Source organism: Chrysochloris asiatica, unplaced genomic scaffold (genome assembly GCF_000296735.1).
Source record: "Chrysochloris asiatica unplaced genomic scaffold, ChrAsi1.0 scaffold00099, whole genome shotgun sequence".
Taxonomy (NCBI): Eukaryota; Metazoa; Chordata; class Mammalia; order Afrosoricida; family Chrysochloridae; genus Chrysochloris; species Chrysochloris asiatica.
In genome coordinates, this window is record NW_006408617.1 from 9,482,342 (window position 1) to 9,497,393 (window position 15,052).

At 39.5% G+C, this 15,052-nt stretch overlaps 1 protein-coding gene across 1 annotated transcript in view; it reads right to left on the reverse strand.

Moving 5' to 3' along the window:
• STK39 (serine threonine kinase 39) overlaps window positions 1-15,052 on the reverse strand; it is a 413,881-nt gene that overhangs the window by 147,457 nt on the left and 251,372 nt on the right. The window contains exon 15 of the mRNA XM_006867035.1: window positions 12,197-12,264. Coding sequence (XP_006867097.1) covers window positions 12,197-12,264 — 68 coding nt within the window. The remainder of the gene's footprint in view (window positions 1-12,196; window positions 12,265-15,052) is intronic.

Here is a 15,052-nt window from a genome sequence, read left to right on the forward strand (position 1 = left end):
AGAAAAAAAACCCTAGACTAAATATCAAGAAGCTAAGAATGATTTTTCAGTGGGTCATGGAATTATGGATGATTTGGGGTATGGAATTTTTTTTCTTTTCATATATTTGTCCTTAAATGTCGTCAAGTCAGTTCTGACTCTGTAAATGTGTTTGAACAGCTCACCTTGCAGTTAGCAGTCTGGTGCTTTCCCTACATTGCCACACCAGAGTCAGTCCTAACTCACAGTGACCCTGAGTGGGGTTTCCAAGGAGTGACTGGTGGATTTGAGTGTGGTTAGTAGTCCAGAGCTTATTCTATACCAGGACTCCCTGACCATGTATTAACTAGAGACAAAGAATTAAATATTTTTAAAGTCCAGTATGTACATTTCTTACCGAGCTCTGGTAGCATAGTGGTTACGAATCGGGCTGTGAGCCGCAAGGTCAGCAGTTTGAAACTACCGCGGGAGAAAGATGAGGTGGTCTGCTCCCGTAAAGATTTACAGCCTCGGAAACCCTGTGTAGGGTCGCTATAAGTCGGAACCGATACCACGGCATATAACAACAACAACATGTACATTTCTTATTGCTGAAAATAATTTGTATTCACAATGTCTTCTTGCTTCATTTATCAGAAAAAAAAGATATATCTCACAATGAAGTTTTCAATTCTCCTATTTTGCTTCCTTTATGCTACCAATTTTTTCTGAATATAAATCTTCCTTCCTTTAGCATATTTTCCAGGAGAAGAATTTTAGATATGCAAAAGACCAACACCCTATACCACATATACCTATACCATCTCTGGATTCCATGCCATCGGTAATACTGGATTTAGCATCAGAAGACCAGACTCCAGCCTGGGATTACTAGCTATGTGACTACGGGAAAGCTATCGACATCTCTGATCTTTCTTTTTCACCTGTCAGCAGTATATGCATGACTGAAGTAAGAGTTAAATCAGACAGGTAATGTGACGGTGCTTTTAAAACTACAAAATCCTCTGCAAATGCTGGCTGCTATTAATATCAGTATCTTTACCATCTACTCCAAGAAAATTGTTTTCTTGGTATTTCTGTCACCATATCTAATGAAACGTTTATCAGGAACATTGCTAAAAGAATGTTTGTGTGAAATGTGAATGAGAAGACAGGTAAACACAACAGCTTGAAAGTACACCCATTTCTCATTACATTCAAAATGGAACTGAAATCGAACGTGGCCACAGGATCAGCGGCAAAGAGCACTAACCTGGGCATTACAGAGACCTGGGTTCAAGACCTGCTTCTGTTTCTGATGAGCTGTATCTTATCCATTTTGAATTGAGTCTTCTCATCTATGAGATATTATCAATCTAGCAATGTTGGTGGGCAAAGCATTTTGGGTTCTCATCATAGTACTTGGCACACCTGTGGGTACATCACCTGTGTAAAGGACAAGACTGCCAATAAAGCCAAGATGTGCAACAGTTATTCCGATTTTCAGGCAAAAGAAAACATTTAAAAAGTGAGTAAAATACTAAACGATCTTTGGATTAACTAAAACCAAATGGACTGCTATCAAGTACATTCCAACTCGTAGTGACCCTGTAAGCCAGTGCACAACTGTCCCACAGGACTTCCAGATTATTATTATTAGCATACGTCCTTAGTCGGAAAATCAGGAACCCTGGTGATGCAGTGGTTCAGTGCTGAACTGCTAACTGAAATGATGGCAGATCAAACCCACCAGCCACACCACAGGAGAAAGATGTGGCATTGACAGCTCTACTGAAAAAGAAAAAGAAAAAAATGAATGTGGGCTTGTCAGAAATAATGTGCAATTGACATGTCCCCCAGCAAACACTGGAGCCTGGAATGAACCCTGTATCCACCCTAACCATTACTCTCCTTAAAATCTGGATGCTGGGGAAAAAACAAACACTGGTTACTATGGGAACAAATATACCAAAGATAATACCCAGACAAAAGGACCCTCACCTTCCTTTAATTGCCCATAGCTCTTCTTTTATCTGTCTGCCTATTGCATTTCTCATTTTCTAGCTTGTATTTTAGAGTCGTTTATATGGGGTCTGATCTCTCCACCTACACAGTAGTCTCTGTGAGTGCAGAAACCCTGTCTTATTCATCTTTGGATTTTCAACAAAGTCCTACACAAAGAAAACAGTAAATGAGTAGTTTATTGGGGGGAGAAAAAAGGAAAAGAAAACACACTAAAAAAAATACACTCTCACTGAACCCTACGCCTACACTAAAGTACTTGACTTTTGGGAGGGGGGAATTAATCAAGCCTGCCAGCCACTTGACTAGAATTACGCTGGAGAATTGTTTAAGTATTTTAATTACTACAGAATAATGATATGATGGAGTTAGGATTCAAGCATACTAATAACTCTGGTTACGAATCAGGCTCCTAACTTTGAGGTCAGCAGTTCGAAACTACCAGCAGTTCCGTGGGAGAAAGATGAGGCTTTCTGCTCCCGTAAAGATTTACAGCCTCAGAAACCCTGTACAGGGTCGCTGTGAGTCGGAACTGACTCAACGGCACACAACCACCATCACCAATAATAAACAATGATCAATATTATTTCAAACAGCTTTATAACACAAGATTATTATTCTTTAAAGGTACTTTGGTGATGCTGTGGGTTATGTGTTGAGTTGCTAACCACAAGGTTAACAAGTTCAAGCCCACCAGTGCTCTGCGGAACAAAGAGGAGTCTGTCTGTTCCTATAGAGATTTACGGTCTCAGAAACCATACACAGGGTTGCTATGAGTGGAAATCGACTCAATGGTAATGGTTTTTTTTTTTTAATTGTTTAAAGACTCCTGCTCAGCAAAAGGTTATTGGTTTGAACTCAACAGTGGTTCTGTGGAACAAAAATCATCTAACAATTTGCTCCTAAGAAACCCTACAAGACAGCTGTATCCTGTCTAAAAGGTCACTATGAGTCGGAATCAACCCAATGGCACACGTTACTCTTTATGAAAGGTCCTTGGGTAATACAAATAATTTGTGCTTGAGTCCTGGTGTGGCACTGTAGGATAAACACTAGACCACAAGGTCAGTTTGAGCTGTAAACTCGGCAGGTCAAACTCACCAGCTGTTCCTTGGAAGCCATACCCAGGGTCTCGGTGTGTCAGAATCGACTTGACGGTGGCACTTAAAACAACAACAACAACTAACGTAAAGGTTGGCAGTTCAAACCCCTGCAGAAGAAAAGGCCTGTTGATCTGCTGCCGTTAAGATTACAGCCACGAAAAGCCTATGAAGAGTTTACTCTGGAACACATGTAGTCACCATGAGTTGGCATTCTTTGCCAAGAGCTAAGTGCAAACCTTTTAAAAGAGAAACTAAGATAATAAGTCAAAGTAGGCTATTAATTTCTTGCTAAAGGCACTTAACTACAACAACAAAGTATTTCTGATCAATAGAGATTATGTTTTGCTATAAATAGGAAAGTCACTGTGTTGATAGGGGATTTTAGACTAGTCCATCAAGGTCTAATGATACTGCTACTGAATAACAAGGCAAATTCATCACAGCTAGAGCATCTCGTCTGACACCTGTCATGGTTGCCTTCACTGAAACAACAAACGCAATGCATACGGCTGAGCTGACAGCAGCCAACACAGAGGAGTTAACGTCCTAACTGATAAGTTTATCGTTTTCCAAATCACTGAGCCAGGTTCTAAGAAACACGTGTTTTGTGCCAAATGCATGACTATTTTACTTAATGAAAAGTGTTCTAATGGCAAAATATTTGTACAATGGTTGACTCAAACAAGAAATTGTATTAACGTCTACCGACAGTATATAAATTACAAGGTGGCCCACTGGGTAATTTTTCTTTTGAGATATGCTTAGGAGGATTTCCTTATCAGGTATCTAACTTTCTGATACTCCATGTTTTTGATAACACAGATGGCATTACCATATACATCGCAAACAGGAGAACATTTGCACACAAGTACTCTGGTAGTGTAGTGGTTACGAATTGGGCTGTTAACCTCAGGATCAGCAGTTCGAAACTACCAACTGCTCTGCAGGAGAAAGATGAGGCTTTCTGCTCCCGTAAAGATTTACAGCCTCGGAAACCCTGTACAGGGTCGCTATGAGTCCGAACCGACGCCACAGCACATAACAACAACAACAACATAAAAAGAAAAGATGCACATTTTAATGATGTCCAGCATGTAACATTGAGACTGAACTCCAATCTTACACCAACAGATCCATTTAGAAAGCAAATTAGAGCAAAAATGCGTATTTTTTTCTCCCCAAAAAAGGCATTAGCCTTTTGCCTCCTTAGTGTTTTGCCTGTGTTCAGCAGAAATTAATAATGGAAAAAGGCACTGCTTGTAGCTACATTTTATCGTCTTTTCTTGTAGAATGTGACACTTTGAAAAGTAAAATCTGTTTCCTCATTTCCTACTTACAGAGTGAAGGAGAGGTTTACCTGGCATCTTGAGCAGGGAGTAGGAGAGGGAAGCATGTTCCTAGCAGGTAGGTCTATAAAATGCTCTGACAAGAAGAAAATCAGAGCTGACCTTTCCAAGAGGTGGGGTGAGCAGTCACCCACATAGCATTAGCTAAGGACTGATGAAAGGCTTGAACTGCAATCTCCTACCCACTGGCCTGTGGAGTACAATACGTATAAATGTCATGCTCAAATAACCCCAGAAAGCAGATAAGCCAAGTAGACTGTTTCCCAGTATTTCACAGCCACACATGGTCAAGGATCAGTGATTCACAAAGACAGACTGATGATGGATACAGATAGATAAGTATATGTGAGTATGTACACACACACACACATACATATCATGTACGCATATGGAAGCCAAAAAGTACTGCTACAAAACCATGTAACTTTTATTAAGCAAATACATCAAAATGTGAAGCTGTTATTTCTTGACCTATCTCCATATAGGTTTGCACACTTCCGAAGGCAAAGTTTTCATCTCGCTAACCCTTTTTTTTTTTTTTTTATAACTCTTTTTAACTCTTTGAATTACACCAAGTCAAAATGGCAGTTTTGACTCATTTACATTTCTTTTCAATGATATTTGAGTTTGGGGAACAAAAATAAGGCTAAAGGGGCAAGAGCAGGGTTGTAGAGTGCATGGGGTATGGTTCCCCAACAAAATCCTCCTAGGACAGCCCTCACTAGCCTTGAAGAATGAGCAGGTGCATTATCGTGATGGAAAAAAGTCTCGCCTCAACTTTCCTCCCCTTTTGCTCATCAATGCAATTTTCAATTTTCTTTAAACTTCTTCAATAATAAGTCCACATGACTGTCCTATTTCCTTTGAGAAAAATCTATCAAGATTAAATCTTTGGGATCCTCCAAAACAGTCACTATAACCTTCTGGGCTGACCTCGCTGCCTTGAATTTCACTGCCCCAGCAGATCCCCTTGGATGCCACTGTTTGGACAGGGCCTTTTTTTGAAGGCACCCTAATGAGACCAAGATGAGTGCATTACCAATGGAACTTGTCTGCAGCCATCCACTGATCAGAGAGAGATCCTCCAACCCTGTGGTTCATAATCCAGTGTTTATCTTGATGAGGGGCAAGACCTGTCAAATGATGGGCATCCCTCCAATCGTTGTTGTTGTTAAGTGCTGTAGAGTCGGTTTCAACCCATAGCAAGCCTATGTAGGGTTTATGAGGAGCAACTGGTGAGACTGAACCACTGACCTTGTAGTTCAAACTGACTTTGCAGTCCAGTGCATTAACCCGCAGCATCACACTAGGATTTGGGGTTAGCTATGTGGCAAAGGTGAGGGGATTTTATAGAAGTCATTAGGGTCAGAAATCAGTTGCTTGTGAGTTAACAAAACAGGAGATTATTCTTTGTGGGTCTGGCTTAATCAAGTGAAAGGAACTAAGGAAGTAAGCCCTAGAGAGGATAGGCAACATTTTCCTACTGCCCCTGAAGAAGCAGGCTGCCACACTGTAAACTGACTGTTGAGAAGCGTGGTCTTTAGTAGTTCACGGGGTCTTTCTTACAACTGCAAGGAACTGAATTCCATCAACAACCAAAATGAGCTTGGAAGTGGATCCAGAACTCCAAATAAAAATGCAGCTCAGCTCACACTTTAAATTCAGTCTTATGAGACACTAACCACAGAATCCAGCTACACTTACAGAAAACTATAACTAACTGGTGTTGTTCTGAGCATTACATTTGTGGTAGTTTGCTTCACAGCAATAGAACATGAATGAACCTTCACCATTAAAAATAAACCCTTCCACATTTACCAACATTCTGACATAGATTTTCCTTCAGAGAATTTTATACAGATACAAACACATGTGTGCATGTCATATGTCGTACACATATGTTCTATATGTGTGTACCACATAAGGGGGCTTCAAAAATTTCATGGAAAAATTCCATTATCTTTTCATTTCATTTTCCACAAACTTTTTGAAGCCCTCTCAGATGTATGTATGTATACACATATTTGAGGGTAAGTCAAAAAGTATTGCTACTAAGGTTCCTGCTCATATATGCACAGGTATATTCCAAAGAAAACATGACATGTCTCTGCAACCAGTGGATGGCTGCAGAAAAGTTCTCTCAGTAATGCAACTGTCTTCATCCTGTTTAGGTGCCTTATAAAAAAAAAAACGTTCAATCAAAACAGTGACTTCCAAGAGGATTGCTGGACCACTTCAATTAAAGGCAGAGAAGTCAGAAGGTTATGGCGACTGTGTTGAGGAATTTCAAAGGGTAGCAATCTTGCAAGATATCATGCAAAGGACACAGTACAATCCTGGTGGTTTATTGTGAAGAAGCTTTAAGAAAACTGGAAACTATATTGGTGAGAAAAAGGCAAGCAAAGTTGTGTTGAGGATTTTTTTTTTTCAAACACAACAATGCATTTGTTGATTTTTTTTAGGACTATCCTATGAGCATTTTGTTGGGAAACCTTATTCCACCCATCCTACATTCTTGGTATGCAACCCCCACCCCTAATTTTTATTTGTCCTCTAAACTCAAAGAATACTGAAAAGGAGCACAGATTTACACCTTGTTGTTGTTATTGTTGTTGTTAAGTGCAGTAGAGTTTATTCCAATCCTAGCGACCCTGAGTAAGGTTTTCAAGGTTGTAAATCTTTGACGAAGCAACGTTCCTCATCTTTCTTCCACAGAGCAGCTGGTAAGTTCAAACCACGGACATAGTGATTAGCAGTCCTACCGAGCCACCACACTTCACCAGGGGCTCCCTAAAGGATACCAAAATCACCTTTTTGACATAGTATAAATTGAAGAGCACAGAATTCTTCAGGGAAGGATTAGAGAGATGGAAACACCGCTTTCAGAAAAATATAGACTTAGATGGAGGCTATGTTGAGAAACAGTTGCTTCACATTTTGAAATTTTTGTTTAATAAAGGTTTCGATGATTTTGTATCAATCTTTTTCTACTTACCTGCTGGCATACATGCCTGTGTGTGTGAGTGTCATTTAAATATTCTAACTGTCTGTTTCCTAGCCTCCAGAATGTAACTCCTTGAGGACAAGTCATTTTCCACTGCTGCATCACAGCACACAGTTGGTTATTAATAAATACTTACAGAATGCATTAACTGTGCTCTGATGTTTATGTTATTATAAAGTAATCATAAAGATTTGATTGCATTTAATCTTTTAACTTTAAAATTCCATTTACAAACTTAAGTATAAAACCTGCCCTAGTGGAGTCCAATGACATATTCTGAGAGATTCATGAGTTCTCAAATCTGAAAAACGCTAGTTTAAAGAAATGCCTTGTGAACATTTATGAGAGGGGATGGACACTAACAATTAGGATCAATATATAGTCAGTGAAGGAGCTCTGGTAGCTTAGTGGTTATGAATCAGGCTGCTAAACTCAGGGTCAGCAGTTCGAAACCACCAGCAGTTCCATGGGAGAAAAATGAGGCTTTCTGCTCCCGTAAAGATTTACAGCCTCAGAAACCCTGTACAGGGTTGCTATGAGTCGGAACCGACTCCACAGCACATAACAACAACAACATATAGTCACTGAAAGTAAATCATACTAAAATGTACTACTATTTTTAAAAGTAATTATAAATGGTAAGATTTATTTTAAATGCCATTGATATGGTATGTCTTAATTTCAGAAACATTATTTTTTAGATCACTTTATGATATGCTTCTGAACATCAAAGTCAAATGTCCACTGAAAGTAGAGTCAATTGGATTTGTTTCATGATAAGCAACAATAGCAAAGAATGCTATAGTGAAAGTCATGCAGAAAGTGGTTTCTAACAGATGCCAGAAGACTCTGTCTTCCCTAAAACTGGTGAACATATCAATGGTTTCAAAGAAAGATGTAAAAGACAAGTTTAACCTATTGGCAAGTGATGTATACTCAAATATTGTATCTAAAAATGACACACTAACAATCATGATTGAAACACATGGCAGGCAAAAAATGAGTCAAAACCAACAGGTTAAATTATTATAATGATAAACGTTAAGTCATACATAGAATGCTAAAAACATGAGGTGCAGAGCTGAATTAGACTGGGCAGCCCTTCAAATGGAACAAAATCAGAGGTTTTCTTTTGACTGGTCAATGCCAAACTTATCACCAAAGGGATATGGTATATTTCAAAAGGCAATACAAATTGGGGCTGATTTAGAAGACATATAGGGTGAACTACAAACATAAGAAAAAATACTGCTATAGTTGTTTGTTTGCAACCTGGGGTTCTGTATAGGGTGTTACATTTAAAAAGGGATCCTGGTATGGCACTGTAGGATAAGCACTGGTCTGCTAACTGTAAGTTTAGCAGTCCAAACTCACCAGCTGCTCCTCAGAAACCCTATCCAGGGTTGCTATGTACTGAACCTACTCTACAGCACTTAACAACAACATTTACAAGGGACAATGTTCACTGGAAAATAACTACATGTAAAAAGAGCTCTGAGGTTGAAATGGATTTTAGCTTAAACAAAGTTAAAAGTCCTTTCCTGCATAACTTCTTAGAACCTTTATCATGCTAATATTCATTGTGATTTCCACCAAGATCAGTGTGTGTATTTAGAGTTGGGGATTTGAGGGGGCTTCAAAAAGTTCATGGAAAGATAGAATGAAAAGGCAATGGGATTTTTCCATGAGCTTTTTGAAGCAACCCTCATAGAATGTTCTATGTCTGAACTTTTTGAACATGAAACTCTTTCTTCATGACAAGTCTACTTACTGTCTCAGCACCAGTTGACTATTTTGCAGGACCAGAGATGTAAGCCACAGTGTTGGGAAACAGTTACCTAGACCTGTGAGTCAAGAGGGCAACTAGAGCTGATGCAGGTGAGCCCCTAGGACTGCGAAGGCTGATAGGAAAGCCGCACTATAAGCAGAAAAACGGAAGTACTTGAAGTCTTTTTCCTAGAAAAAGAGAAGAACGAGCCTTGCAAGTATACAAATGGCTGACAGAACAACAAGGGGATGTATTTGCTCTATATTGTCCTAGCAACTAGATCAAAACAATATCTGTCTTAAGGTGGAGAAATAATGCTTTTTACATATTCTCCACAAAACCTTTACCTAGAGAATCTAATATTTGCTCTAAGGGGCAAAATTGTTGTTGTTGCTATGTGCCGAGGAGTCGGTTCCGACTCATAGTAACCCTGTACAGGGTTTCCGAGGCTGTAAATCTTTACAGGAGCAGAAAACCTCATCTTTTTCCCGTGAAACAGCTGGTAGTTTCGAACTGCTGACCTTGCAGTTTGCAGCCCGATTCGTAACCACTACACTCCCTGAATCCCAGAACAGGGAGGCTAATTGAATCTTCAGGAGAAAGAAGGTTTTGACTCACAGTGACCCTATGTAGGGTCTCTAAGGCTTTTTGCAAGAACATAAAGCCTCATCTTTCTCCCGCGGGGTGGCTAGTGGGCTCAAACCTCCAACCTTGTTCACAGTCTGGCGCTTATGCTGCAGAGCTACTGCATTTCCCATATTTAAAGTAGGATAGTGAATTAAATTCTTGCCCTTGAATCAATTCTGATTCATAGTGACGTCGTGGGACATAGTAGGATTTCCAAGGAACTGTCCCATAGGATCTCTAAGGCTGTTAATCTTAGAGTGGCTGGTGTGTTTGAACCAAGGACTCTTCAGTTAACAGCCAAGTGCTTTAACAGCTGTGCCACCAGGGCTCCTTGGATATTGGATTACTGAATTCCAAAAGTCATTTCCAAAATGGCATACTAGTAGGTCAGGCTGTAACTTCTACAGTCTCGCTCATCCCTGTACCTCCCAACAAAAACCCAGCATGCAGTAGTAGTAAATGGCATACTAGTAGGTCAGGCTGTAACTTCTACAGTCTCGCTCATCCCTGAACCTCCCAACAGAACCCAGCATGCAGTAGACTCCAGAAATACTGGATGGATGCACATTTGAACAAATTGAAAAAAAAAGTACTGGTCCCAAATTCATGTAAAATTGGAATACGTTATTTTAATTTTTGGAAATTGCTAAATTCACTAACCATGAATAATAATCAAAGATTATCTACAGATATAAGAAAAAAAATTTTTTTAAAGCCAACGAAAACAAACCAGTTGCCACTGAGCTGACTCTGACTCGTGGCAATCTGGCATGTGTTAGAGTAGAACTGTGCTCCACAGGGTTTTCAATGACTGGTGTTTTAGAAGTAAATTACCAGGACTTTCTTCTGCGGTGTCTCTGGGTGGGCTTGAACTTCTAACCTTAGGTTAATCAGTGAGCACATTTTAAACAGAATGCACCACCTAGAGACTCTTCAAGAAAAGAGTCTTGTAATAATTTCACTTCTTGACTGAGAAATCAACTCTGAATTAAATCACCCACAGGTAATTTAATTGCCTGTGATGTCTACCGATAAGTATGTAAAAAGGCACTACAGGCTGCAAATGACAATTAGAAGTCGGGTTGTCTTGTAGGAAACGGATGTGGAATCTGCCCTGGGAAACAGGATAACTCAGAGAGCTGGAAACTAACCTTGATATGAAACCCACTCTTTATGACCACAGCTCTGAAAATGTCCATTCACAATAAGGTTTGTTTTTATCAGGAGACGCCACGTTGTTTTGTTGTTGTTGCTGGCCCATCAAATTGGTCCAACTCTTGTCAACCCCATGCATAGCAGAATGAAACGCTGTCCAGTTCTGCACCATCCCCAGGATCAGTTGCTGACTGGACCATGGTGATTCAGCAGAGTTGTCACTGGCTGATGTTTGGAAGCAGCTTTCCAGGAGTTTCTGCCTAGGCCTCACTTCTTAGTCTGGAAGTGCTGCTGAAATCTGTTCAGTATCCAAGTAACACAGAGGCCTCCAGTGGCAAATGAATGGTGGCTTCACATGAGACGCACTGGGTCTTTTGCATGGCAAGTAAGAAGTCTACCATTGCTCCTGAACAATATATACTAGGGGACTTCAAAATGTTCATGGAAAAATTCCATTATCTTTTCATTCCATTTTTCCATTCATTACCTTTCAGAAACCCCACAGTATAACTTACTTTAGAGTACTTTCAAAAATGTCGTTACATTCTGATTGACCTGGTAAGTTAAGCAGCTTAGGATAATATTTAAGCAATTCTTTTGTCTTGAGATACCAAATTCTTAGCAAAGAATACGTACAAAAATGGGCCTTTAAATAAATAAATAAAAAAGTCCTTGAAACAAGAATATCCTTCTCTCAGTAGATCTGAAAACTCTACTACCAAGCACCATATTCATATCCATTTCCTACAAGATGATGGCGTCTTTCAAAATATAGCTGTCATTTCTCCACAGTGACTGATCAAACCTGCTACTGAAAAATGTTCTGAACAGGCAACTTGTAGTACAAGCATGGTTTATTTCTGTCAGAGACTGATTGTTGAAGTGTGAAAGAAACTCATTAAAAACCCCTTACTGTGATCTTACATTATAAAAAGAAAAGAAAAAAAAATAAAGAAAGAAAAGGCAAGGGAGAAAACTTAATGAAGGGTACATTGAGCCTGCAGACACACTCACAGGGCGCTTTTCTTTCTTATTCTTCTGTAGTAGGCAATTATAAGAGAGCAATTAGTGTGGGGAATACAGCACACACTGCTTGTGTGAGGGAATCTAATAAGTTAACAATTTTATGCTAATAATATGAAAAGTTAATAAAGGCAATCAAAATATTGTGCTCTAGGAAAAAAGATGCAATATAAACAGCCATCCTGTTTACCTTAATCTTAAAACGAGGTTCACAACACAAGAAGCTTCTCTGTAGTCTTCACTAGCATTGGGTTGGCCCTTTAAAAACAAAAGGCAAACATGGTTAGGAACTTCGTAAGGAAATAAGTGAGGAAAATCACAACAGCACTGGATTCGACACAACCCCTTTCTTCCTGACAATCTCAAAACTAGCTCTTAACATTTGGGCCTTCTTGGGCCTCACAACAGCTCAGTATGAGGGACTGAATCATAATTCACAGCACAATTATGGGTATGAAGGCTTCATAGTAAGGTGGGAGCTTTGAACAATTGGTATAAGCTGCAGTAAATCCACAGATGAAGGGCCAGACATTTGAAATGGTACCTCGCAAACTGAGCCACAGACTACATTACCACTTTACCCTTGTTGTTGTTACGTGCCATGGAGTCAGTTCCGACTCATAGCGACCCTGAACAGGGTTTCTGAGGCTGTAAATCTTTAAGAGAGCAGAAAGCCTCATCTTTCTCCCACGGAACAGCTGGTAGTTTTGAACTGTTGACTGTGAGATTAGCATCTCGATTCATAACCACTATGCTACCAAAGCTCCTTACCCCCTTCAGACTTAAGGAGGTACAAATGTTGAGCACCATGAAACTTCATAATGAAGAGAAATGTGACACATAGTAGATTAAACCAGCGTGTATCTTTCCTGTGTACTCACCTAGAGCTTACTCCCTTGAGTACAGACAGTCAACCAGAAGTGTCTCTACTGCCTGACTCCCCCGTCCCTACCAATTTCTAGACAAGTCAACCTTTTTGTTAGAGAAGGAACAAAGGAAGTTCAGGTCAAGATTTAGTTCTGCCAATGACTAACTATGAACCACTGTGCTCATTTGCAAAATGGGGAGAACAGCTTTCTCAAAAGATGGGTGGGAAAACAAAAATCATAGCTGATATGCTATATACAACATTAATTACTTTAATTCCTTTTCCTGTTTCCTTTACTATCTTGGTCTAAAACTTACATTATCCCCCAATTGACCTTTTATCATTCAACGAACACCTACATTTTATCTGTACTGAGTTCCCTGATACAGTGCAAAGGCTTAAGGCCTCAAACCAGTTGTGTTAAGTTGGGCAAACCACTCAACCTCTGTAAGTCTCTGAGTCATCAGCTTACAGAACAAGGGTCCAGAAGTAGATTATTGTTGTTGGTGGTGTTGAGTCAGTTTGATTCATAGTGACATTATGCACAACAGAACAAACAAGGTTCTTGCACCATCCTTGTTGTTAAGTTTGAACCCATGCTGCAGCCAACCGCCTCAATCCATCTTGTTGGAGGTCTTAGTCTTTTTTGCTGTCCCTGCACTTCACCAAGCACTGTGTCCATCTCCATGTACTAGTCCCTCCTGTCAACAAGGCCAAAGAATAAGACAAAGTCTCGCCATCCTCGCTTCTAAAGAGCATCATTACATGCTGTTTTTCCACCACAGATTTGTTTGTTATTCTGGCAGTCCATGGTACTTTAAAAATTCTTCTCCAACACCATAACTCAAATGTATCCATTCTTCTCCAGTCTTCTTTATTCACTGTCCTATTTTCACATGCATAGAAGTGACTGAAAATAGCATGGCTTGGGATTCGCACACCTTATTCTTTAAACTGACATCTTCACTCTTCACCACTTTAAAGAAGACTTTTGCAGCAGATTTGTTTAGTATAATATGTAGTTTGGTTTCTTGACTGCTGCTTCTGGGAGTACTGATTATGGATCCAAACAAAATTAAGTCTTTGACAACTTTAATCTTTTTTCCATTTATCGTGATGTTATTTATTGGTCCCGTTGTGAGGATTTTTGTTTTCTCTACATTGAGGTGCAATCCATACTGAAGACTACAGTCTTTGATCTTCATCAGTCTTTTAAGTCACCTTCATTTCCAGCAAACAAGGTTGTGCTAGATGCTTATCATGAGTTGTTAATGAGTTTTCCAACAATCCTGATGCCATCATATAATATAGCTTCTAGATTATTTTCTCAGAAGATTGCTCATACAGATTGAATAAGTGTGGCCTGGTGAAAGGATACAACTCTAGTGCACACTTTTCCAAATTTTAAAACATGTAGTATCCCTTCTTTCTGTTCTAATAATTGTGTCTTGGTCCATGTACAGGCTCCTCATGAACACAATTCAGTGTTCTAGAATTCTCATTCTTCTCAATGTTATCCATAGTTTGTTATGATCATGAATTTGCAAGTCAATAAATCATAAGCAAACATCTTTCTGGGATTCTCGGCTTTTAGTCAAGGTCCACTTAACATCAATAACAATATCCTTTGTTCCTCGTCCTCTTCTGAATCCAGCTTGAATTCCTGGCAACTCCTTGTAGATGTACTGCTGTACCATTTTTTAAATTATCTTCAGCAAAATTTTACTTGCATGTGATATTAATAATATTGTTCTATGACTTTCCCCATTTCATTAAGGTACCTTTCTTTGGAATGGGCACAAATATGGATCTTTTTCAACTGTTCAGCCAAGTTGCAGTCTTCTAAACTTCTTGGCATAGATGAGTGAGCACCTTCAGCACTGTATTAGTTTGCTGAAACATTTCAATTTGTATTCTATTAATTCTTGCAGCCTTGCATTTTGTCAATACCTTCAGTGCAGTTTGGACTTCTTCCTTCAGTATCACTAGTTCTGGATCATATGCTGTTTCTTGAAATGTCTGAGCATCGATCAATACTTTTTGCTACAGTAGCTCTGTGCATTCCTTCCATCCCTTTTGATGGTTAGATTGTTGTTGTTGTCAGGTGCCATCGACCCCATGCACAGCAGAATGATACAATGTCCGATCCTGGGCCAACCTCACTACCACTGCCACATG